Here is a 27,757-nt window from a genome sequence, read left to right on the forward strand (position 1 = left end):
TCATTTTAAAATATTTATTGCTGCTGTTTTTTTATCTGTATAGATATATTAACAATAAATGTCTAAATTCATTATTTTAATTTAATTTTAAGTCAAGATGTTTATCATATAATTCTAAATATAAATTATACTCGTGCAAAAAAACTAAGGACTCTATTACAAACACTAGCAATACGGGCACTTGCAAGTTTGAATAAAATTCAAACAAAATACAGTTTTGAAGTAAACGGACAGGTTACATTAATATATGCAAATGACTTGATATTGCCAAAAGTCTGAACCGCCTCTCTAAATCTATTGCTTTTATACATTTACAATTTTTTTCAGTACCAATGTTTTTTCATATTAGTTTTTCAGTACCAATGTTTCATTTCTAAATTAAAAATTGTGCAAATCAAAAGCACAAAAGTAAATGATAATCAAGTTTTAATAATATGGAGATAAACACATGCGCTTTTATAATGATGCTGGTAGCTGGTATAATTATCCACAAAATGTTAAAATTGGACGGACTTAAAACAAGCTTTACCAAAAATACTTAACAATTATTCAAACGAATTGTGATTTTTTTACAAAGGAAATTATGCTTATTTAACATCACATACTTGATTATAACATCAATAATAAAGCCAATTATTGGCAATAGCATCAATATTAATCTTCACATTTTTTAGTTTGTATAAATAGAACCACACTACTTAAACCTGATATGGATAGAGTCCATTATTTCTGACAGGACACTCCTACAGTTTAACATAGGCACATTCATTCAAAATAGATTTCCCAAAAACATATACAACTAGAAATGTGTCCATAGGACACAACAGGGATGCCCCCACACGCCACTGTTTGACAGTCTACTGATGTACAGCAGGACAGTATGACAGAGAAATGAATTTCTACATTATTTCTTCTACGCCAAGGTAGTTGGGGCATAAAAATGACATATAATTTTTCCAATGTTGACACCTTGATTTATCCCAGTATTAAGAATTTAAATCTCAATTTTATCTCCTAAAGTACGCTTCTAAGAAAAAATCAAGGAATACCCCAGATGAACAGCTTTACATGCTGATCAACATTCCTGTTTGTTGATTCTAGCTCAAGCACTTTGAAGGGTACATGTGACACAACATTTTGTAATGGATTTTACTAAATTAAGGGCAATTACTCTTCAAATCTGAATAAATATACAAACAAACCCCCAAGATGAACAACGACACATGCCGACTAATTTTTCTGTACAGTTTCAAGACTCCAGGTTAAATATCTTTTTTAGATCTTAGTGCCATACAAGTTGAAAATCCAAAATTTGCAGGACGAACAAGGGCAAATCTAAATACCCCCACTAGAGTGTGGGCATAAAAAAGCTCGAGGCATGACACAAGTTGATAACAAAAAAAAGTTAACCTATTAGTTCAATATAAATCACCATTCATAATAAAACTTGGGGTTGACAATAGTTACATTACAAGCAATTTCAATTGTGATCTACCCACAGCTATCTTGTACATGTACCTTTATCATGAATTTTTCATTTAGGAATCTTACAAAATTAAGTGTGCTTTATACACCTGCAAGCAGACCAGTTACAGGTAGGTACACAAATGCTAACAATCATAGTAATATTTTGATATTCAGTCCTGTATTTGAATTTTTCCCATACATATGTAAAACAACTACCTGGCTACATATAAAGGTTAATTACCCACTGTGAACTTGCCTTTCGAGATAGGGACATTATTGTGTGCCTTGCCTTTGTGATAAATCATTGTGAAACTGACTTGAAATTTTTAACAACCTACCATAATAATATTGAGAGGCTTTATTGAGCATATTAACAAGAAAACAATACTGTAAGAGATTGGGAATTTTGCCCAATGAAATGACCCGTTAACAGTAAATGCAATATACAACAATATGACTGTTACTCACAGTTAAAATATACAAGGTCAGTCTACCACCTAAAACATATAATGTGTATTATTTCAATGGCATGCACATTTAGGTTCAAAGATAAAAATTATGATCTTAGTAGTTAGTAACTTCAAACAGGTCTTTGCATTAAATAAACAAGTATGTGAAGTTCTCCAAGTTTCTACAAACAGGACCTCATAAATTTTGCTAAAACTTTCAAATATATACCCTTCAAACAGCAGCCAGAGATTCCACACATTATAAACATCAGAATTTTCAAAATACAACTTTGATCTCTCAACTTTAAATTATTCACAAAGCACTTAATACTAGCTTATAAAGAATAGTAACAGTGTATCAAATAAACAACAACAACAAAATTCTGCATATAGATTCAACAAAAACTTTTTGATATAATTCAATTAACAGTCTCGTCTGCCAACCAAATTCAAGTCTTTATGTATAATTTTCAATCAATATCCACTTGTTATTAACTTCATTGTGAACCACCAATCTTTATAAAGTTAAACACAACCCTCTGTACAGGTGAAATAAGACTTGAGTTGCATAGACTAAAGTCTATTGCTGACTTATCAGGTTTTATTATCCACAGACTCTTCCCCGTCAACTCGTGCGCGTTTCTCTGCCTGTACTTCATCCGACACTGACGAATCTAGATTGTCAAAATCTCTTTTTAAGTTTTGTGAAGATTTATTTAGCACAATAATTATACAGGTCATGTTGTCACATCCCGTACCATCACCCATAGTGTTTGGAGCTAGACAAAATTCAAACAGCTGAAAAATAAAAATGCAATATTTGTTTAAATTAATTGACCGATACATAAATCTTATGATGGAAAAGATGTTCGAAAGTAAGATCAAAACATGTTTTTTGGTCATTTTTTTAGGCGCACTGAAACTGTAAATGTCATATTGCCATTTATCAGTCATAGTAATATATGATATCAAGATCAGTGATGCCTTTTAAATCACTATTTCAGGCACCAGACAGCACCATAGTGAACAAACAGACTTTCAATTATCTGCCTCACATGAAGGAATTGAAAGCCCCATGCTGGATTTGAACTAAATGTGGTGAGAAATGATCTGATGTAAACAACAATTGCTTTTAACCACAGGGGCTAATTTGTGTTGCACTGACCTGTTCAAATTACCCCTTGAAGGCAGAATATTCAATTGTAAGACAGTACTGTTGAAAAAATTCATCCAGATTTCTTATCGCATGTTGTGAAGGTTAAGTTACTTGAGAAAGCACATGGTAGTAGTATTACTTGAGTGAACTTTGCCAGCAGGTAAACAATATTTATATAATCTGGCATTAAACCTGAAGAAAAACAAAAATGTATAGTGGACCTCTAGACAACTCTATCACCTTAAACTATCATTGTATATACATTATTCAGCTACATGCGATAAACTTCAAGATTTAACAAGTCACATTACCTCTTCACATATAAGAGATGGCTTTTCTGATTTAACTGGATCCTTCAGTCTTTCTCTAACAAAATCTACTGTTTCTTGACTAGTCAGAAAGTTCCTAAAACAGCAAACAATATACATTTTGTAAAATATCACTGGTTATGACTTATGTATAACAAATATGGAAAAAAAATCTCAAAGTTAACAAATTGACTTCTGGGATTAGCATTATAATTGAATCTCTAAAATGAATACAGTTGCAGTGTTTATAGATGTACATGACCATAATACTTGCTGTCTACTGAAGAACTTTTTCATCTACCCCTCAATAGACTATGTTTCATTTTAAAAGTAATTAATTTTTTTACAAGTTTGAAGCAGAAAGTTTAACCAATGTCAATGATAAGGTAATGACAATAGCTCCACATTTTTTTTATTAAGTGGAACTAAATGCACTATTCTAAAGGAACTGATGAAAAGTACTACTTACACCTCATGCTTAAGAAAAATACAGTATAAAGTTCAGTCACTTATTTTGAACTCCTCAAAAATCTGAACACCCTTTCATAGAGTACGTAATAATTTTTCAACTTGAGTATTTGAAACACTCATTTAAACATAATAACTTTTCCAAAATGCAAAATATTATAAAAACGAGAATTAGATTCGGTTTCAGTCCCCTCTTACCATATACCATCACAGGCTATTATAATAAATTCATCTTCTGGTGTGAGTGTAGCACATTCTACATCAGGTAAGGCTGAGATCATCTGTTCTTTAGCTTCTTTTGTCTCATTTCTTTTGTACCAATGATCACCTGTAATAGTTACCACATATATCTGATGTCCTTACAATCCAAGTTCATATTTTCAAGCTCTAAGGAGACATTATTCAAGAATTAATGAGTTAAGAGTAATGTTTGTTTGTTTCATTTTACGCCTTTTCCAACAGTATTTCAGTCATATAGGCGGGTAGTTTCCTAACCATCGTCCCTGGAGAGTTACACCAGTACTAGACTACCTTCCTCCGCGCTAAACCACCAAAGTATCTCCCGTGGATCGAACCCACGCCAGAGAAGTAACTGGATTAGAAGTCATCGACTATAACCCCTCGACTGAGGAGGCAGCCCTCGACCACAGAGGCGGTCTAAGAGTAATGTAACCTGTCATATAACATGATACAGTTGATGAAGAGGAACAACTATTTGAAGTCTGATGGAAGTTAATTCAGTAATTAAGAGAGAACACAGTAAAACAACAACATAGTAACAAGAAAGCTTAAACCAGACGAGGCGAAAGAGTTATGGAAGGTAGTTCTACATATTTTATGTAAAGTAGGCTCAAAATATAAGTGTTGCGATTTTGACTAAAAGAAGCCATTTGAATAACAAACATGAGAGTTGATATTATAAATTACCAAGAGCTCTAGATAAATTAAGGCCTCCATTAACTCTCCCATCATTTGTCACCCTGCCTCCTGCAGCCTCTATTCTAATTCTCTCTCCATCATCTTCTGGTTTATGATCAAATGAAAGCTCTACAGCTTTGCCACCTTGACACATGACACATCGTGAATCTCCGGCATTAGCTACATATATCCTATCATCTCTCAAAAGAGCTAAAACAGCTGTACATCCACTGTCTGTACCTGGCTGGAAATTTACAAAGTTGTCTTATCATTTAGCCTATCCATTTAAGTCACAAATTATTCTAAGGTATCTGATTAAGACTTAAAATTGCAGTAAATTAAAGATTATCTACTATATTACATTTTGATATCTAATCATTGTATTTTTAGTAGTAAAAATCATTATTGTACTTAAATAAAGTCACAGAATCTACATAAGTTCTAGACATAATTTCTCCAGACATCAAGTCTATTGGTCATAAGTCTCTCACAGCTATTAGGAAAATCATGTGTTTAGTAGCCGGCCGTTTTCAGAGAAATCTGTACTTATTGGTAAGCTATCCAGGAAAGTCAATAAGGTGGACTGACCACTGAGACATCACCAACTAGAACTGTGTCCAAAGGACACGCATGCCCCCACTGACAACATATATATGGTATATAGTGAAAAAATCAACAAAGGGCCATAATTCTGTTAAATTTGGTCGCAGCGAAAATTCCTTCCTTTATTACCATCTACACATTAAGGTTGTTCACAGTGTTCAATCTAGAACAAATTTCCAGGGGGCCCTTCGGGCCCATAAACTTTTAAAAAGGGGGTCATTTGAGAAAAAAGGGGGCCAACACTTAAAATGAACATTTACTTCAAATAAGGTATTGTATCTTTTTAAGTTACTTGTTCATGTACCATATATAGACCAAAAACGGTTGCAAAATTCCATAATAATCAACTCAACCGGTCTCCCTAATTACCGACAAGAACCGTCAGGAACCGACAAGAAGTAAAAACTCAACTAAAAAAATGACATTATTTGGACCTTTTTCGAGAGTTCTGTTACCGTTGATGCAGACTCAATTTTTAGAACTGATTGGTAAAGAAACAATGACATAATGTTCAAAGAAACATATGAATCTTATTTAAATGTTGCCACGGATATTTGATAACAATGTTCAGTTTTTTAATCAGCGCCAGATATATAATTAAAAATAAAGGACAATCATATTTTGCAATTAGCTTATAAACTTACAATAGTCGCTAAAACCATTTACCCTTCTCAATATATTCAAGCTAAAAACAAAGTGTCAACAGGTGCTCAGAAATGTATATTGACATACCGGTACCTTTTATCTTTTGTCAGGGCAGCAGTTCTTACGTCACGCTTAAGATATCTGTATTGATTAATGACATGCACAATGTTTTAGCGCCGACCAGCCAAAGACCAATCAAAGTTTATTTACTCAATTGTCAGACACTCCCTAGCCAATCGTGTTTGATTAGCTCCATCTTTAAGACTTATTTAATTGGTTGAAGGCGTGTTCGTATCAATTTATGCACACCTTTATAATTAACTCGCACATTTTCACGTATAGTTTTTTTCTCCTGAAAGTTAACTTATTGCATATTAATTTGTTTTGACCGTTACAAACTATAACTACACGCACATATTGGATTATCTGTGACGATTTGTTTTGTTTATAAAAACTGTGACTGACAAAAGTAAGTAATAGTTACGGTACGAAGAACAGGTCTACATAGTATTTACAGACCCGACCGAGACAGCGTAGCGATCAAGGTTTTAAAAGGGTAACCGAGTGCGGTAACTTTCTTACCAACATGCTCTTGTTTTTCTTTACAAACTTCAGTTTTGAATTCAGTATTTATTAATATTATTCACAAGAAACTTTTTTATGTTTAAGAAAGCATTCTAATGTCAGTAATGGCATTTTCTCTGAGTGCGCCCGTCGGGCCCACAGCTGAATTTGTTTTGCGCCGGCGGTCTGTTCAGGGGGTCAATGGCGCAATGGCGCGCTCTAGATTGAACACTGGTTCATCCCTGGAAGTTTAAGCAAAATCTGCCATCCGGTTTAAGAGGAGTTGCGTTCACAAAATTTGGTCGCAGCAAAAATTCCTTCCTTTACTACCATCTACACATTAAGGTTGTTCATCCCCGGAAGTTTAAGCAAGATCTGCCATCCGGTTTAAGAGGAGTTGCGTTCACAAAATTTCTATATGGTATATAGTGAAAAAATCAACAAAGGGCCATAATTCTTTTAAATTTGGTCGCAGCAAAAATTCCTTCCTTTACTACCATCTACACATTAAGGTTGTTCATCCCTGGAAGTTTAACCAAAATCTGCCATCCGGTTTAAGAGTTGCGTTCATAAAATTTGGTCGCAGCAAAAAGTCCTTCCTTTACTACCATCTACACATTAAGGTTGTTCATCCCCGGAAGTTTAACCAAAATCTGCCATCCGGTTTAAGAGGAGTTGCGTTCACAAAATTTCTATATGGTATATAGTGAAAAAATCAACAAAGGGTCATAATTCTTTTAAATTTGGTCGCAGCAAAAATTCCTTCCTTTACTACCATCTACACATTAAGGTTGTTCATCCCTGGAAGTTTAAGCAAAATCTGCCATCCGGTTTAAGAGGAGTTGCGTTCACAAAATTTCTACATAGTATATAGTGAAAAAATTCAACAAAGGGCCATAATTGTATTAAATTTGGTCGCAGCGAAAATTCCTTCCTTTACTACCATCTACACATTAAGGTTGTTCATCCCTGGAAGTTTAAGCAAAATCTGCCATCCGGTTTAAGAGGAGTTTCGTTCACAAGATTTTGGGATGTACAGCCGGACGGACAAGTGCAACGCTGTATGCCCACCACTTTGTTGGGGCATAAAAATTAGCTGAAATCTGCGCTAGAACAGACATTCTATCACTATCATTATTCTAAAACAATGCACTCGCTGTTCTTATTACCTCCCTGTGTATTTTCAAACCGCCACATTGACGGCGCCATTTTGTTTGAAAAATCTGATAAATAAAAAACAATTTTTTGTCGAATTTTGTTGTGGAAACTATATAGTATGAAAGAAAATGGTCTAACTAAGAAAATGAATCCAGACGTTTATAGTTTAAGTAACATCACAATGTAGCGCCAAACAGCACATGCAAAAACAATCGAAATCAAGAACATTATTTCAATGTTGCAAACGAGTTAAATTTCACATTTACTTAATATTTCGCTTGAAAAATATAGAGTGAAATAAAATAAACAAAGTTTTATCAACGTTTTCAAAATTCGTTAGTCTCAAAATGTTTCTTCACACGGTAGATTTTTTTCAAACCACTAGAACAGCCTTTGAAGAACGTTTCTATTGGAAACTCTGAGGCGAAAACAAATTAAACCACCAAACAAAAAGTCCAACTATATAATCATTATTATATTTTTTCTTTACGTGTTAGAATGGAAATAGATATTTATTCTTTGTGCATTGTTGTATAATAATGCACATTATTTCGTTCAAATGCTTGTAATTATCGCCTTTGTGATTATATTACTATGCATTTGAACTCAAACCATATACATTATTCTACAATGCACTCAGAACTGATATCTATTTTCCTAAACGCAAGCAGCTTATTCTGTTTAAAATAATGCTAAGATACATACAATGTCTCCTTCACCAATTGGTTTGTGTGACCTGCAAGGTCTCTTATGCTCAAATTCTTTTATCAAAGAACACTTTTGCTCTAATTAATCAATATATGAGCTGCGTCACGACAAAACCAACATAATGGGTTTGCAACCAGCATGGATCCAGACCAGCCTGCGCATCCATTTCTGATCAGGATCCATGCTGTTCGCTATCAGTTTCTCTACTTGTAATAGAGTTGGTAAGCGAACAGCATGGATCCTGATCAGAATGCGCGGATCCGCAGGCTGGTCTGGAACCATGCTGATCAAACGCACTATGTTGATTTTGTCGTGACGCGGCATATCTCTTCCAAAGAATGTTGAAATCATCATAACTACGTTCACCTGGTGAAAACTTTAAATTCTACAGTAGACGTACCTCCTCTGAGTGTTCCTCTTCTTCAGTTGAACCTACTTTACTCATACCAAATATACCTCCTTCCATCCCTACTTCATCATCATCATCATCTTCATCATCGTCGTCGTCTTCATCATCACTGTAGTTTATTCAAAACATTAGAATTGATTAGCTTCATCTCAAAAGCCTTTGAAAAACTATTAATTAATGGATTTAACACACTACAGTGTTGGTGTAGTACTTCTAAGACGCTTGCAAAATCATGATCACAAAGTAGAAATATCGCAATTTTTGTTGATTCTTACATTTTTCATTCATTATCGTACATAAATTGGTCTAAACAGATGAATTAAATGTTTTAAAGTGCATTTCAGTGGGTGAGAATGCGAGACTTTAGCATTTAATCATTCAAGTGACTCGTCCGGTATAAACCGGAATCTAGGAACCTTAAAAATACCCAAAGTTTTCTCAGAGAAAAATGACTAGGAATTTAATGACTTCTCTTTATTTTTTTTTTATATATCTGACATTATAGAATTAAGACAGGGAACAATTATTATTATAAACAACAGAACAACCTGTCATCTATGTATTCATCATCATCTTCATCATCATCACTTGAATCATCATCACTATCATCTGCCTTAAATGCAACTTTTTTATTACTGGAAACACCAGATCCACCAGCCTGAAAAAAATAATAAATATCAATTATTCTTCTACTTAAATGATACCCAAGAAATAAAATTTGAAAGACAAGGATACATTTATCAGAACAATAACTACAATATATGGTTTACTGCTATCAATTTTACATTCTTGAAATCATAAAGGATTGATGTATGTGCATTTGAAAGCACTGCATTAAATAATATCTATTCCATATTAATATTTCAAATGTTTAAGACAATAACCTTAAACCATCTGGAACCAGGGGTTGTAAAATTCAACATGTCCTCTTGCAGTGTCAAAAAGACTTGGTAATTGAGCAAATTAAATTTTACAAACACTAGTCAAATAGGGCAGGTATTAAATTGAAAAGTCTCAAAAACTCAAGATTTAATGGTCTAGAAACAAACACTCACTAGCTCATGTCTATCCATGACATTCATAATCAGTACAGCATGTACTATAACACGTGTTTGCAGTAACTAGCAAACCTCAGATATTATATTAGCAGTATCTAAGACCCTGGAATCTATACAATGTCAGAACACATTATTTCTCATGATCTTACAAAAATGGAAATGTTTTTGCATTTTGATATTTAAGTCATGTTAACTGTTAATGGACTGTAGAAAACTTCTTACCTGAACACCTGACCCTGAAGGTGCAGAGCTACTTCCTCCTGCACTTGATCCTGAGCTACTACTACCAGCACATGAACTAGATGATCCAGAGGAAGAACTGCATGCAGCATCACTTGATCCTCCTGCAGACTTACCTGGCTCTGACTCACCATCCTGGCTGCTTGAATCCGAGCCTGAGGGTACTTCTTTAGTGCTAGAAGAGCCAGATGATACTTCTGATGTTGAAGAGTCACCTGATGCCTTGATTACATCTTTAGCTTTATCTGAAGTACTATCTGCTTCTTCTAATTTTACACTAGTGTAATTTTGTATATCACTTCCCTTGACCGAGTCATTACTGTCCTCACCATTTTTTATAGGTGAAAGTGTCAAAGCACAATTAGAATTATTCAAATTTTCAGACTTAACATCACCAGTACTGTCTGGTTCAGTACCAAGAGTCTCTGCCTCACGTAATTCTTTTTCTACATTGAGATTATTGTCATTGTCAGGTGTTTCTCCGTTCTCTAATTTGCCATCAAGCCTTGTTGCTAGAGGATCAGGTGCTGATGAACTTGTGGCATTGTTGTTCTTTGATTCATTGTTACCTACAGTAAATAATGACAATAGTTAATTATTTATTGCATAAACTTGGTATTTATTGCCAGTGATTTTTTTCCTAGATTTTACAGTAAAATACAGGCTGTTTGATCTTGCCTATAAAAGCAGGGTTTTCATTTTTAACCGAGGCAACAAATGTGCCAATGAAAACAACCAATATGGCTAAGGGTCTAGGGGAATATTGTAACCAACAGACTGAAAATATAATTGATTTTAACAGCATATCATATCAAACAATGATTTGGAAATATAATGAAAACCCTGAAGTGGTATCAGTTCCCTAAAATGCCACTAAGCATATTTGTCAACAGAAGAAGTATGTTTTAACAGAAGCTTAGATCAGCTTGTTAATCAATGTAATTCATTGAAAGACAAAAGGCTGTCACTATAAATTGCCTATGCTGTGTATGCAAACTAATTTGAAAATTTTATTGAATATGATGATTTCTCAGTTTTTGATAATACTTCCTCTAACATTACTTTATTTCACCAAGAACACAATCACAATTGTTCATCATTCTTTCCGTTACTAGAACATTATAATTTTGTTAGAAAAATTTGGCACTGATTCCAGTTTCCACTCGGCTCATTCAGACAAATGGCAAACAGCAGTATAAGACAGGCACATTTTAAGCATCTTCACATTTAAGAAGGAAATCTTGTCTTGTAACTAGTTGATTCAAGCCAAAGCTTTTTGGAGTTGTTTTTCTATTTAGTTAGTAACTGTATTGCATGTAACATATTTGGTCAGGGATCATTCTAGGGGGCGATTTCCGCGATTTCTCGCAAAAATATCACCAAAATCTCAGAGAAATTTGTGAAATGAGAGAAAATCTCGCACGCAATTTGAGCCAGAAAATGTCTAAACACAATGTAAGGAATGCTAAAATTACACAAAAATATGATGAAAAATTCACGATTCCCACAAGAATTTAATTTCAAATTGTTTATTAATGAAATCAGTGTAAAAAAACTCCAAAAAGTAGTCCAACACTTTGAATTATTTAGCCTAAAATAATTGCCGATCGGAGACCGCAAATTCACCGTACAGAAATACGGTATGATGACTAACCTTTATCTATCTGTAAGTCGAGAATTTACACAAAACACTTTTAATTGATTTTAATAAAAAATTTTAGACACAGACTAACATAAAAATGGACATGTCAAAAATAAATCTACCGGTAAAATTTGTCTTCTAAATGTCACATCAACCACGGTAAATTTTGCCGTAAAGTACAAATTAAAAAATTTTGTTTTACGATTCCTGATGAAATAGCTGATATAAATGTTCTTTTATTGAACAAAAATATTTAATTTTATATAATTGCAATCAGCAACAGCTAGAATTGTGAATGTTTCAGCGGAAAACAGACAAATATTCATTTGTCACATATTTTCGCGATGTCGTGATTAAAAAAAATTCTAAAAGGAAGCCAAGTGTTATTTAAAGGTGTTTTATAACACTAAAAAATGATGTTTATGAAAAAAATTACTTTAGTTATTGTTTATATTTGTGGATATGGAGATATTTGTCATTATGTGTTCAGGTATATTTTTTAATGGAGGGAGGTGTGTGAAGAGAATCATAAAGAAAACAAAATGAAAGGTTATAAAGATATTCTTCAAATCTCAACAATCACTTCTGTACAGTACAGTGTTGTCTATTAGGAACATTGACTGCAAATAATAGTTGTAGTAGATATCCATGTATAATTCTTTTATATTTCAGAATAAAGGTGTTATATTTATTTTTCACAATTAGAATTTTATTATGTTTAAAAAATCACAAAAGAAAAAGGCATAGGATGTGTTAAAAAAGTGAAAACAAAAATCACTGTAAATAACAGAAGCTACATCTTCTTATATCCTCATTAGATAAACAATGTTTATATGTACAGTGATTTTTAAAAAGTTAGAAATTTCCATATTTTTAACCTCGCCCATCATGAAAATTAAATCTCTCAAGAAAATCTAATTTCTCTCATCAAAATTTCTCAAATGAGAGAAAATCTCTCACAAAAAATCCTGACCAGGATGATCCCTGTTGGTTGTTGTTTTTTTAAAGTTGCACCTGTGACCTATTCTGTAATGGTTGTAAAGCAACTTGGACAGCTCATTAACACAAAAAAAATCTAAGTTCTTAGCAGGATTAAAACCAATTGAGGAGCAAATCGTTTGAAGTTAGTGAATCTTAAACAATATGTGTGGGTCATCCTTGACAATGTTGTTCAATGTCAGACTACATTTTCGTATCAGTAAATAGCACTGAAACTGTTTCAGTTGTCTTCTTAAGCTCTGATCATTTGGAGTAAAACCTTTTTGGGGGGTAAAAATTTTTTGGTTTTTTTTCTTAAGATGCTCTTATTCATCTTGGTTTGCTGGAGGGGCTCACTGCCGAGTATTCATACCATTAGCTCCTCATCGGCATGTTCGGCCTCTGGCACCATGCATGTCACGTCTGATTCTTACGCCACACCATCTCATCTGAAGTATCATATAAACAGCATGTCTTCATTTAAATAGCAATACAAGATAAAGACAAAGCACGGGAACAGTAACTATGTTTAGAGCAATAAAAATAACATATTAAAAGATAAACTTGTGACTTAAAAGTGACAATAAATAATTAAGTAACACAATTACAACAGCACTTTGCGAATTGAACTTGAGTCAAAGGATTTTTAAATAAATACTTCTAAAGTGAACAGACTACAATGAGTTAGCTTAGGAATTTTCAAATCAAAAATACTAAATGGGCAGCGACTAAATTATGAACGAGCCCTATACTAAGTGGCATAGTATAATATGGTATGTACTTATAATCTTCCTATTTTTTGAAATGATTAAAAAATCCCTGTCCAACCTTCCAACCTCTTCAATCCGATACATATCCTACTCCAGCTAAGTCTTCAATTCTTGAATTTATCATTTTATTGTTGTTAGAACCCTATCAAATACTAAAGAACTGCCTCCCTGTAGAAGCATCTGTTAATTTCCCTTCCTTATACAAGGGTAACTTCTTTAGAAAATCGGGAAGATGGGCTGCAGTATACTGGGCAACCTCAGCACCTGGTTTATATAAAATCATATATAAATAATAAATTTCAGTCAAATATGAAGTAAATCTGCAATGCCAAGATTATTCATTTAATAAGTGTATAATATAAGGTATTATAAGCTACACAAAGTATGACAATTTAAATGTTTTAATTCAAAATGTATTTTAACTTAAATCACTCACCCAAAAAAACTTAGCCAAAGTGATTTTCAGTTTTATATTTCATTTAAAAAACCCATGACATTTATTCTAAGCAAAACCAAAGAGTACCTCCATGTCCATCATAGACTGCAAAAAGAGCTGTGTTTGTTTCTGGGTCAAAATCACTGATACAGTTGTGAGCATCCTGAAATATTCATTCATGTTGTAATTAAATAAAAGTTTTACTATTAAATAAATGAGAGTAACCAGAGCATGACATTATTTATTAAAATCACCGTCTAAAAGGTATTACGCATGTATATTTTCATAGAAATTACTTAAATCAGTCGTAGTGGCATCTGCCATAATAAATAGATATTTTCTACAATAACTTGAACATAAATTGCATATTTGTCTGCACATTTTTTATGAATATTTACATATAATTTTATGGGTGGAATAATTTCTACAATCATATTTGATATTTTTTTTAAGTTAAGTAACTGGTTAATTTCATTTTAGTTAAAAACTCCCAAGGACGTAACTAATGTCTGGAATGTACAGAAGTACAGAAGACAAAGTTTGGCTAGGTTTTCAGATACGTGAATAGAAATCATATTCATAATCCGACAGTTAAAGGAAAAACTTATGTTTTATTTATAAAGAAAAAAACTTCCTTTTTTTTCATGCAATGAGAGCTCTGTTCAAACTCCAACTCTCATTAACCCCTAGCTTACTCTGCTAATATACATCATATTCATCAACTGCATAAGTGCAGCAAAGATGGCTTAACATATTCAACGTGCTCTGTGCTCCTACTTTTATGTGCTTGGAGTACTCCCAAGGACTTCTACTTTGAAAATCCTAGTGAGAACCCTGCTTAAATTATTCAGTGTTGAATCTAGGTTGCGCGATTGCGCAATTTGCATTTTTTATGCAGATCGCACATTTTAATGAAGTCAAAGCACGCCAAGTCGCGCATCTGACAATCTTTTCAACTATGAACTTAATTCAGTATCTTCATCGTATCTTGAACGATTCAGCCATGTTTGTTTTCACTCATGGTTATGACTAAAATATGTACTAAATCGCGTGTAGCAGCTGACTGAGTCATCTCACGTGTGTTTTGTAGTATTCGTCAATATTTTATTTTATTTTTGAGCGGATGATAGCTGTCAAAAATGCCTGAACGTAAAATAAATGACTTCTATTCGGTATGTCATATTGTAAGGTAAATGTATGCCCCCCACATTTTTTTAAATCCCCCACATTTTTCAATTATGGGGGACAATCCCCCATAATTTTGAAATTCTAGATGCAACACTGGTTATTTCAATTGGTCAGCATCTTCTTATGTTTCTATATTGATGGTCACACTAATTTAAAGAAAGAATCATTTTTACATTCAACAGAGTTTATTATAAAATAATGCTTGAAATGTCTGGGCCGGAAAAATATCATCCGGGCCGGAAATAAACCTAAGGGTCACGGTCCTTGTGGCCTGGAAAAAAAAAATGACTTTCGCATACACTGACATAAACTACCTCATAGTTTCTAACAGGTAAAAAAATCAGCAAGTGTTTGACCATGTGATAACAAGATTGACCTTTACCAGTTAATTTGGGTTAAAAAAGTCGCTAACCTCCTAAATGTCATATCCGGAAGAGTCAACTCGGCCCTATACATACATGCCATAATTTTTGGACAGCTTTCCGGGACACTTTTCATCGCGGCAATAATGGATGTGTAGGCAGTTGTGGAAAAGGGGGGGGGGGGTGTCAATCGTATAACGTTATTAAATTAGGACGACTTTCTCCTGAATTTTAATGATAAAACAGTTAACTTACTAATTTATAAGTTGTCTTTTAGGTCGACATATTTATCATTTAAAAAGTATTTCTTATTTTAATTTATTATTCCCTAAAAGCAAGTAAGTTGTAAATTATATAAACCCGGTGAATGGGCGCAGCCATGTTGTTCACCCGTTATATCTTAAAGTCATGATAATTACTACATGTCACGTAATGCAATTCTTCCAGTCATAAAAACAAACACAGCAAGGTGATTTATTTGACACCTTTTAATTTTTTAATTTGATAGATATATTTACATTGTTTGTAATAATTAGACTTTCGGCAAGTTAGCGATTGATCTAAAAATTAATGATTATCGGGGATTAACGATAATTGTTTAGGGCCGTAAACAATTAATTAACCCGACCATTAAACGCTGCCGAATTCAACAGGGAATGTTAATTGCCGATGCATGAAGAATCTATTGCCGAGGGGAATCGACAGTCGATAATTGGGGGGCTGTATATTGTAAACTTGTAAGTGTCAACGTTCCTGTGTATTATGTGTACCAGGTCAGATTATGTTTTACGATCTAGAGGTGAAATGTGCGAGATTTGATTTAAGAAAATATATGAAAATTTTGCAAAATATCATGATTTTTTTTCCGGGATCAAATCGATGCCCGGGACATCTCCGGGACAGACATCCGATTTCCGGGACAATCCCGGGCATCCAGGACTTTATGGCATGTATGGCCATATACCAACTCGGCACGGGTCAACTCGGCCCACTTTAGAAAAATATATAGGCCTATAACGTATACAATTTACTTTGCTTTGCATGTCGTTAAGGTAAATGAATAATAAGAAATATCTTATTATTATTATATGATTATACATTGTACCTCTGCTGAAATAAAGTATATTTAGAAAAAAAAGTTATTTATTTGTCTTGCAGATTTGATAAAATTAATATAGACACAGGCACGATTATCGAACCTGGGAAGAAAAAATATGAACAGATTGATAAAATAACTTCATATTTTTTCTTCCCAGGTCCTATACTTGTGCCTGTGAATATAGATATAATAAAAATGTGTTTCCTTAGATGCATTTTGTTTGTAAAGTAATTTTCAAAAAAAAATGAAACAAAAACGTGTTTACTTAATAGCATAAGCTTCTAATTAATTGCAGGTGGTCACCCCAATAAAATTTGAATGAATGAGTCAACAGTGTTTTTTTTTCACTTTTTGGGTGCCGTTTGGAGGGGGAAAAATGCAAAAGGAGGGGGAATTTTATTTCTTCACAAATGAAGAAACAAAAACGAATCCAATGCAAATTTTAATACAACATCACTTACCACTGTAAGATTTACTTTTGTTTGTTTGTTTGACATTGTTTTCTTTCCAGTGAGTAGAAAAGGGGAGCAACTCTTGCAACAAAAGTTTAAAATACGCCGCTTTTTCTTAATATACAGATCTAAAATATTGACAGCAGAATTTAAAGAGTCGCATGTTAAACTTGTTGGGACGCCAGGAGTAGCTCCCCTTACATACCCGTGAACAATTTGTAAACAACTTTGATTAACAGTAAGTTATACAGGCTTAATATAAAACATTTTTCGGTAGTTATATGCAAAAAAAATGGTATCCATTGCAGGCAAATTTGGCTGCCATATGAGTGGGGAAATTTCGGCTTTGAGAGGGGAAAAAAACATACTATTTTGAGGGGAGAATGTAGTCCTAATTATAAGACCTATACGTAACCTATTTCATATTTATCATTCATTAATCTGATATTTTACATTTTTCATTTTCCATGTTACGTTAGGTCTTAACAGATCTTTGCAAAATCGCGTAGCAAAAAAATTGACATTAGACATCGACAGGGCTCAAGCTAGGTTCAAAATTTAGGGAGAAGTCACTTCTCCCTCCAGCTGATTTAGGGAGAAGTGGGGAGACTTTAGGGAGAAGTGAGGAGGATTCTAATGTATTGATGTTATGTTGTAGTGTTTACGCAATAATGTTGATCACTGTCATATCTTTTTAAATTATATGATTTGTGTTACAACGAACTATTTTTCATTTCACTTTATTTGATAAATACAGGAATACGTCGCGTTAAATGCTTTATCAAATTGTAACACTCGTCGACAAAAAAGGTTATCATAAACTTTCACTTGTATAAATACCGTTACATTGTTTTATGTCGAGCGGCTTCCGCTTAAATTCTGACAACTACTTCGATAAGTGAATCATTAATTTGACGTTTGACTCCGTCAGCTACAAGTATTGTTACACGGTAGTTTGTAATGTTAGCTAATTAATTGATGTTAAATAATGTCGCTCGATTAAAACGTGAATTACACATTGGTTTCTCGCACCGTATGCGGTAATCTCGCCATGGGCGGAGTCTAATTGTTTTCCCGTCGAGCGTGCTGTTAATTTAGACTTTTATGGGGACTATGTTGGTAATCAAACGGAATAGAATGATCATTTCGCGTTGACGTTGAGATGGCATGACAGTTCCTTTTTTCCGGCGGCGAGGGTAAACAAAGCAAACACAAACCACATGTTACTTCACAGTTTATTGTTTGGTAAATTTACAATAATGATCAATAAAATCCGGGCGCCTTCATCTTCGCTTTCCATGTAGATGTCGGCGAAGTCCAGACGGAGAATTCGGCGACTAGTTCGCCCGAATTCGCCCACTTCAGCTCGAGCCCTGATCGATCTTTAGATCTATGATGAAATTTAAACAAGTTAAAACAGTGTGTATTTTACATTAATTCTTGACGTCTCTTTATGAACAAACTACCACAAAAATAAATCCACCTTTAAAACAAAATAATTGAACGTCACAACCGAATAAGCATGATTAATCCTCTGCATTTAATTAATCTCTTTGTACAATGCCGATATATCAAAATGGCCGCCCTATCAGTGCGCGAAAATTTGATTGCTAATGTCAAAGCAAGCGTTTAAAATGTCCAATGAAGTTTACTAATCTAACGGAATGATTTTCAACGAATAATGGCCATGGCTCCGTCAAGTGTGTTCGAATAGATCTTTTCTCCGTTCAAAAAATTGGAGATCAATTCTGTATAAACGCTTCTACTTTAACCAGGATGGCCGATGATGCGCAAATAGACTGATTATTTATCATTTTGAATTTTTAATTGATTAAGTACATTGGTTTGAAAGTTTTTTGATGAAGACCATGCCTAATGGAAAGGAACCAGAAGATAGAGCTTCTGAATAAAGGCTTGAAGCAATCAACAGACATTTGTTTCTAATATTTTTCAAAAAATGCTGACCGTTTAAGTGAGAAATAATATTAGATCGTCAGCTTCAACCTAACAAAAACTATAACAACTGTAACGTCCTAATCTATTGGACCTAGGGGGAATGGGAGCCAAATTCGCCGATATTTTGGTGAACAAAAAAAACACTGGTCAATCATATTCTACTACCTAAGTTAATCGGTATCTTTAATACATACACATTGATTGAAGATAATAATACATCCTTTCTTTTCAAGTGGGCCGAGTTGTGCGAATAGGGCCAAGCGCTGACTTGGGGGCCGGCTGACCCGGATTCGGTCATATCCGACGCTGTAGTCGGCGTAATTGTATGTTGCAATTTCAAATTGACGGTCATTATTATTTTTGATACTTTAGAATAGAGTATAGAACGGGTTCATTAAAATAATTGTTTTATCGGCAAGAATGCCACAAGAGATTAATTTGGGACAAGGGGGTATTTACAAATGAAAAATAAGGTTATAATCAACGCATTGGTCATTCTGGTTAGGTTCGTTACGGGTCTAGGTGGTGCCCCTATTTTACGAATTTTGTCGATTGGTCCTCTGGGAAATGGTTAACTAGGCTGGGGCAACTCTCTCGATCGAGGCATATTAAGATCAAGACACGGCTATTTTTAGCCTCGTTTGGCTATATGACAATGAATGAAAACGTGGGTAAACTGGCATTTTTAACATACTTTTCCGAAATCATCGCGCACGGTAGACGGAATTATGCAACGTTACACTTTTCAACTACTTCAAGCCGAGAATCAAGATATCAATACAATTCAGACATCCAGCTTTTTATGAAATTGGGGTAAAATACTGACAATTTTCGAATAGAATTACCACCAGATATTTGCTGCTTTTCAACCTATAATTAGACACCGCTGTCACACGATCTTTTGGCCAAAACCTCTGTCACTTGTTGCTTGTGTCCACTTTCGGTTGAAATTTTTAAGAAATCAAGACTGCTGCAATCAGCACAACGAATTTTCATTGTTTTTTTCATTAATTAGTACTAGGGTGTTTGGCATAATAGTTATGATCGCACATTATTTGTATTATAATTTAATATGGTATTTTTGTATATTAAATGAACAATAACAAATTTTATTTTTGAAAAATAAATGTTTTTAATTTCAATAGATCCGTATTTGTTTACAGCTTTAATTGAATATCATATATAAACAAAAGGTGCATGTGAAGTGTGAAAATAAAAAAAAAGAAAAAAGTTTTTTTTTTTATATTAATTATTTTGGTAAAATGCTTGTTCTCTGTGCTGTAGACAGCCATGAAAATTCACAGGTAGAACAACAGTCCCTTGCGCATAAAAGTAAAAAATCACTAAAAATTAAAGGTTGTGATATATTGAATTACATGAAGACCGAAATGAGACTGTAAACCACGTAATGAAGTGCAATAAGTGTCAGTTGGTGTAGACTGATGTTAGGCATATTCTATTAAAAAAAAGAGAAAGTTGCAATTAAACATAGACGATATTATTGAGTGATATCTCACAATAATGAACTTCATGAGACATGAACTTGAAAACTTTGCGTCTGCATAGGTCATATATCAATATTAAATTAGGACATGAAACGGCAGAAAATAATCCTGCAATTACAAGATTATACAAATTCTATCCAATTTTCAATTACAAAATCTGTTGATTGATAAAACAAATTATTGGTCTTCTTTATAAATAGCAGTATGCGCTTTATACAACAGCAAAACTGCAAAAAAGAATGTGGTTATGTGTGATCATCATCTGATAATTAATCATAAACGCTTCTAACCTGACATATTTGCTCCACTCGCAATTCTGTTGTAATTCAGAAACATATTACATAAGTGAATGCATAATTAATATCACAGATACACGAACAAGCAGAAACCATGCTCGGTGGGAGTTATAATGAGGCTTCAAACTGTTGTTGAAATCCATTTCTGTGAAGCCATGGAAATTAAGCCCCCAAGGGGATATTGTAACTTTTGCTTGACATATCAAGTTGTAGCAAGAACTGAGGGTTACAATGGATTTATAATGCAACTGCATTCTGTAATACGACTAGTGCATATATAGATGCGCTAAACTTAATAGCGAATAATACAAGTGTCAGCCTTGTTACAGCCCAAGAAATGGGTTATATAATGTTAATGCAAAAGATTGCTATCTTCAATCGAATGTAGAAACCGCATTGGGTAGTAAATCATGGCCAGATTATGAACAAAATCAGGAAGCCAAATTTGTAATACAACATGATAGGTTGCTAGAGAGGTGCTGTCTGAGCATTGGTCCTGAATTCATGCATCTGAAGCGATATATTTTTATTTTATATTTATTAATAAATGGCTGAGGTTCATAAAGTGAGATTGCGTAAAAAAATAAAAATGTTTACTATCATGTAATAGTATTTTCTGTTTGTTTTATTTCAACACAGTATGCTGAAAAATTCAATTCACATACTCTGTAAAACAAGAAATTTCTTGATTTTTTTTTAGTTTGAAAAAAAAATAAAATAATGAGTGCATATACATAGAAAAATAAAACATTGTGACAAATTCAACAGCAAGACTTACAAATGAAATTCAACTTATTATTTAAAATTGCAACACATTATTTAATTTTCAAATTAGTAAATATATAAAAGTCATAAATAGATTTTTGTAAAGGATTCTTTTTATTAACTCTATTATCTGTAATACATAAAAAATGAAAGAACATAAAATATGTTGCGTATATATAACATACAATAAAAACGATATTTTTCGATAATGGGACTAGAAAGACTATACGGGAATGACCAATACCGAAAGAAAAAATAAAATAAGAATAAATAAATTTATAACTAAAGAATCATACAGCAGAAGGCAATTGAAAAGCGCAACGGCGAGCGTCACTCAATAACGTCACGTCACGTCACTTCCTTTCTTTTGTTTATTTATCCTTTTATGCATAATAAATGCTGCTTAAGAACGCTGAAAGTTACTATGGCTAATTTAGATTAGCGTTTTATCAAAACGTTTCTATAATTTTAAGATAAAATTATCCATCATAAAACTGTCTTTGAAATATAGTTTAAAACAAAAATTATATTATATGTTCAAAAGGTGGAAATTGCGACTTGAAAGAAGAAGTTAAAGATCCCTATGATTGGGTGCCAAGTGGGCATCAGACGAAACCTGATATTAACATAATGGAACCAACTATGGTCAATCCATGTTCATATGATTCTGTAACAAATGTTTTGAAGGTATAATGATTAATTTCAATTTAACCTTTAAATGAAAATAATTCATTCTTTGATGGAATGCATTTCATCATTATCATTTACGTTTAGCTAATTATAATTATGACATTTTTTGTTTTTTATGTAACCATATTGTTGTATTATGGGTATATTAATTAATATGTACACAGAGCGTGCACTTGTAATATATAACACAGCCACGTGTTACTAGTTATATGTTTAATGACCACTGGATGTTCCAAGTATATAATTGGCGGGAAAATAATGGACATGCGCATTACAGTATAATATATTATTAAGATTAAACATATATGTATACAATATACAACACATATTATGCAAAACTTCCATTTACATCTTAATGAATCATATTTACAAATAAAAGTTATTCATTGAAGTTATTGTTATAGAATATTTTTTGATTTACATGAATTATATATGTAAATATAAAACGATACTGTAATTAAAAATAAATAAAGAGATATATGAAGTTGACTTCCTTTATAAGATTGTCAATATCATTGTTGAATAATGCATTATTATAAAGCATGTAAAGTAAAAATCGATTTTTTTAAACATACCTTGTCCTTGGAATTTCAGCATGTGAAAGATCAGGTAGGCGTCGGTGAGAAAAGGCAGTGGTCATGTGTTGGATGCGACGGACTTCCTTACATTCTCGGAAGCAGGATAATTGATCGAAATAATGATTTGAAGGACTTACTTCTTATTCCTGGTTATGGTCACCTTGAAATGAATGTCGTTAAGAGTTGCTTTAAACTGCTCTGGGATATATCCTTGCAAGACCTGGCACAGATGCTAGGTTTTCGAACGCCACGAGCCCTTGTCTGTTGTCAGAATTGCACAGATCATCATAAGGCATGGATGATGTTAAAAATATTTCTGTTTGGTACAATCGATGAACTTCTATATACTTATGTGTCTTTCATAAGAATAGAAAAACAAACACCCACTGTAGATGGTTTATATGCTTACAAAGCTCAAAGTGAAGATAAAAACTATAGATTTATGTGTGACGTTTTACTTAATTATGTTTTAGCTGTGTTTGTATTTAGATGTGGAGTACGTAGAAATAATTATAGGTATATAATGGCTGGGAAGTGCAAATTCATGAAATTATTTTACGGATTTAATCAAACTTATTATCAGGAAATTATGTTCAGAGATTTAAAAGCAAGGGTTTTTGCACCTGAAGAAGTTAAACAATTCTTGGAAAACACAGAATCCTTCTCTATATCGGGGGATCATAGCAAGGGAGAGGGTGGTGATTTTGTGTTGGAAGCGGTGAATGGGCGAGCAAAACGGTGGCTTCCACCCGGCATTCCAACGCAGAATCATTGGTTAAAAGTTTGCCGAAATTTAGATTCATTGCAAAAGGTACAATTATAAATTTGAGATAAGTGTGTGAAATACTTGATAAAGCTAAAGTTATGTTATTCAAATGATCATAAACAGCTTTTGTCGGGATATGTTAACCAAATGGTTCATAGCATTGTATAATCTGTGTCATTCCTATATTTTCATTATATATATGAAAAAGTTATTAATCACATACATATATTAATGGAACATATTCATATCCGCATTAACTCTATAAAATGATATAAGTATTTGAAATGAATTGATATTTTAAAATTATATGCAAGTTTGTCATTTCATTGATTAATGATTTTAATCATATCTTTATGTAGATTAAAGATAACACTTTTAATCAACTTGATTTGAAACAACCAACTCCAAAAATGTATCAGCGAGATATAACCACTGAAGTATTAGAATGGCGATGCAAAATAAGAAAAAGTGGATATCTAGGCAATAAGGAAACAAATAAGTATGTGCTAAATATTAACATTAGTAAACATAAAAGTAAATCAATTGTTTTAGATAAAATTATTAAAATAAGTTCAACATTAAACTAGTAATAAAGAAACTTCAGCCATACTTTGAAATACGTGTAGTTCATTTAATATATATATTACAGAAATAAATTTCAATTATCTAAGGCAAGTTATTAATTGGACCAAATTAATGTGCATAACAGTTAAATCAATATTTTATCATATTCTTTCAGAGAACATTGTTCCATTTCTGGTACGTATGCAGATCACGAGCTGTTTTTGTTTGAGTCAAAATGTTCTTCAAATATGAACATATATTTAGATGGAATAGAGAACGGAAAAGAGCCCGGCAAAGGTATCAATATCATACCTGTTTTTACGACGTTGTTACACCGCCAAAAATTTAATGACGTAGAAAAAAAATCGAAGCAGCAAATTGCTACAATAATTGAAGACGCAATTAAATCTATCCATAATAATGGCCACACAGATGCTGCATTTGTACTTGAACAACGTTGGAAAAAAATCAAAGGTAACTGACACAACACAATAAAAGTAACAAAGTAGTTAATTAAATTTAGTAATATTTCCGTCAAATCAAGATATACGTACAATAAACCTTTTAAGGTCAACTTAAAGGCATTAATTGTTTATTTTTTATTTCATATTTTACTTTACTTATTTATATACTCTATCATGTCGATTAAAACGACACAAGAACGATCATGCCATTCTATTTTCAGTGAAAACTAAGAAAGATATGCTTGGATTTTATAAAGAAGTTATACAGGCCCTAGAAAATGCAACCGCTGACGAAATAGGTATTAATTATTTTTTTTTAATTTAAAATATAAATGGTGACGCACAAATGATGTGTAAATTCTGTGAATTAATTGCCAGTATATAATGTGTTCGCCTGTAATTTATATTTTAGGAAATATATAAGATGCCTAGTACTGGTATATAGTGCCTATGATATGACAATATCTTTCTTAAAATGGAATATTTTTTTGGTAATATTTTTGAATTATCCTTACATTTATATTACAGACGACGAACAGTCAGATGATGATAGAGAATAAAGTTATTGTAGAACATGCGGGAACACCCTGTACTAATTAATGAAAAACAATTAAATTCGTTTGATTGCGATCTTTGATCTTAAAAATTTCACCGGAAGTGGACACAACAACAAGTGACAGAGTTTTGCTCCAAAAATCGTTGTGAAGCAGTGTCTAATTATAGTTGAAAACAGCAATATTGGTGGTAATTTTCAAAATTGTCAGTTTTTACCCCAAATTTTCTATAAAAAGTGGAGTCTGAATTGTATTGATATTTCTTGTTTCGCTTGAAGTAGTGAAAGTGTAAGTTGCATACATTCCGTCTACGTGCGATATTTCGGATAAGTATGTAAAAATGACCGTTTTACACGTTTTCATTCATTGTCATATAGCCAGAACGAGCTAAAATAGCCTGTTTGAGCTATATAGCTCGATCGGGAGAGTTCCCCAGCCTGTATAAAACAAGTTTTAAGATAAAGATGGATGCATTATTGGTGTTAAAATGTTAAAAGTTATGTATTATAAGCAACAGACATTGATTCATGAAGAAAAAGGCTGGGTCTGACCCCCAGAGTGCAAGTGGAATAAATTTGATGATGCAAACCTCCTGTGACATCCTCCATCCTTGCATAGACGACACTCCATATGTAAACCTTGGACATTTTTTGTCACTAGATTCTTTCTCTGTTACTGGAGCGGATAAATAAACCCCCATTGTAATTTGGTTTCTAAAAAGTCGATAAATTGGAAATTAATCACATGTGTAATTTAGCTCACAGTATTTCGCGGCTTTTTCCGGAAGATCACGTGACTAAAGTTTCCGGTATATAGTTGTTGTTGTTTTCTCATGCTAAAATCCGTAAATGACCGGATTTTTTCATTCAAACAGGTTGTGGAGTTTTAATAATCCCAACTTGGATAGTATTAGTTATTTGTCACACAAAATGTATATTTTCAACGTGAGTTAGTGTGTTTTTGCTCAACAAAAATACATTTTTCGGTGTATGTCAGGTCGGTCCCCTAGTCATTTCGGGGTACGTTACGATACCGAAATCAACTTTTCATTACCGAAATCAACTGGTTTAAATATTGCTATTATTTCTTCATTATTTGATGAAAATTAGTGAAATAGACTTTCAGTTAAAAAAATTTATTGAAAATATTTTATTTTAATGATGTTATTAACAAAAATGTAATTATTGAGTTACTTCCCTTTGTTCTAAACAACCCGTTATGTGTTTAGCATTACCGAAATCAGCTGTGAAGTTTAAATTCTGTCTATAAAAAAAACATGTATAATACATATATAGTGATTATTTAAGATAATTTATGTTTTTGAAATTAAAGAAAACCCGACTGCATTGGTGAGAGCGTTCAGTTGCAACTGAATTAGAATAGATATCGCGTGTAATATCTAGCTGTTCAGTGCATCCAGGCCACACCACAGGGAGGCACTCTCTTCATGTCCCATCCTTTTTTTTTTTCTTTTTTTTTTATAGTTTTTTAAGCAATAAAATATATTGCAGGTTTAGAGATATTTGGAACACAAATTATGCATGTACAGCAATCATTTATTTCAAGACATTAGCACAACATGTTATATATATATGCACATGATTGTTGTGCATAATAATTTTCTAATCAAATCGTATTTTTAAAAATCTATGATCGGACTTGGATGGAAAAACATAATACTCTGTAATATGAGTTAAAGCTAATGATATATTTTGGACATGTTTATGTTTAAAGAAGAAAACATATCCAACTTCAACCGGAAGTTTATGATTTTCTATTATAAATTTGAAAACATAATTATGTATAATTCGACTGCTCTAAAAAATTTCAATAAAAAGTGTATAAATTAATGTATCAGGCAGTAAAATTGGAAATTGGAAAGTTTGTGTCTTTCTTTTATTGAACAATATAACTGTATATTAACAAATCGCTAACATATGTTATGGGGACTATTCATTATAATATCTATTTATATTTTATTAATTTTTATTTATTTAAATGTTTATTACGAAATAAATCGATGATTCATTATAATCTTTTATCTTTAACATACATTGTATGTCAACTGTACCTCCTGTCTTAATTACTTCACACCTTACTTAATACAGTAATACACAACATGTCATATCGTACAAGTTACAACATTACATAATTGAAATTTGTCAGTTTAAAGTGTTCCATTTTTTCCATCATACAAATCATCATTCATATATCAGTCATTCCATAAATTTATGCTATCTACAGATACGGAATTTAAAATGATTATAAATCGATCAACATAAAATCATGACTTAACAACTTTTTCAATAAGTAGAATATGTAGTTATTAATATATTATAAAGTATCCGGGACATCAAAAAATGCATACATTTTTGGAACAACTGATATGCAAGTTAATCTGATCACATTACAAGCCCGTATTCTCCCATTTTTAGCTCAATTTAGTATTGTTCACTTTTTGCATAAACATTTCTTTTCTTTTTTTAAGAAAAAAAAAATTGCAACGATACACGAAAGAGGACCAGTCTTGTGGTAAATTTT

The 27,757-nt window shown here is 32.7% G+C and overlaps 2 protein-coding genes across 3 annotated transcripts; one reads left to right on the top strand and one right to left on the bottom strand.

Moving 5' to 3' along the window:
• LOC132718100 (uncharacterized) lies at positions 1 to 26,027 on the bottom strand. Its single transcript, XM_060701730.1, has 10 exons — positions 25,806 to 26,027; positions 14,065 to 14,140; positions 13,695 to 13,805; positions 10,134 to 10,720; positions 9,402 to 9,511; positions 8,845 to 8,962; positions 4,776 to 5,010; positions 4,047 to 4,176; positions 3,384 to 3,477; positions 1 to 2,714 (listed from the first exon to the last, which is right to left on the bottom strand). The coding sequence occupies exons 1-10, from the start codon at positions 25,914 to 25,916 to the stop codon at positions 2,511 to 2,513; spliced, it is 1,776 nt and encodes a 591-aa protein (XP_060557713.1). The 5' UTR covers positions 25,917 to 26,027; the 3' UTR covers positions 1 to 2,510.
• LOC132718104 (uncharacterized) lies at positions 21,762 to 25,660 on the top strand. 2 transcript variants are annotated; one of them, XM_060701735.1, is made up of 6 exons: positions 21,762 to 22,287; positions 22,885 to 23,679; positions 23,994 to 24,133; positions 24,374 to 24,672; positions 24,884 to 24,961; positions 25,191 to 25,660. In XM_060701735.1, exons 1-6 carry the CDS (start codon positions 22,231 to 22,233, stop codon positions 25,220 to 25,222), a joined length of 1,401 nt encoding a protein of 466 aa, XP_060557718.1. In that variant the 5' UTR covers positions 21,762 to 22,230; the 3' UTR covers positions 25,223 to 25,660. The 2 variants fall into 2 exon arrangements, with proteins under 2 accessions (XP_060557718.1, XP_060557717.1); XM_060701734.1 differs by having other exon boundaries at positions 21,763 to 23,679.
• Positions 26,028 to 27,757: the final 1,730 nt, after the last annotated feature.

Source organism: Ruditapes philippinarum, unplaced genomic scaffold (genome assembly GCF_026571515.1).
Source record: "Ruditapes philippinarum isolate M1 unplaced genomic scaffold, ASM2657151v2 ctg1912_1_1_1_1, whole genome shotgun sequence".
NCBI classification, from domain to species: domain Eukaryota; kingdom Metazoa; phylum Mollusca; class Bivalvia; order Venerida; family Veneridae; genus Ruditapes; species Ruditapes philippinarum.

Bases quoted from the DNA above. Each gene is read 5' to 3' on its own strand.
- LOC132718104 (XM_060701734.1), top strand. From the start codon at position 22,816: ATGCATTATTATAAAGCATGTAAAGTAAAAATCGATTTTTTTAAACAT. The intron at 23,680-23,993 runs GTACAATTATAA...ATCTTTATGTAG, and splicing joins ATTTAGATTCATTGCAAAAG to ATTAAAGATAACACTTTTAA. The intron at 24,673-24,883 runs GTAACTGACACA...TTCTATTTTCAG, and splicing joins ACGTTGGAAAAAAATCAAAG to TGAAAACTAAGAAAGATATG.
- LOC132718100 (XM_060701730.1), bottom strand. From the start codon at position 25,916: ATGGGGGTTTATTTATCCGCTCCAGTAACAGAGAAAGAATCTAGTGAC. The intron at 14,141-25,805 runs GTTTGCATCATC...TGAATATTTCAG, and splicing joins GATGGAGGATGTCACAGGAG to GATGCTCACAACTGTATCAG. The intron at 8,963-9,401 runs GTTGTTCTGTTG...AATAAACTACAG, and splicing joins GATGAATACATAGATGACAG to TGATGATGAAGACGACGACG.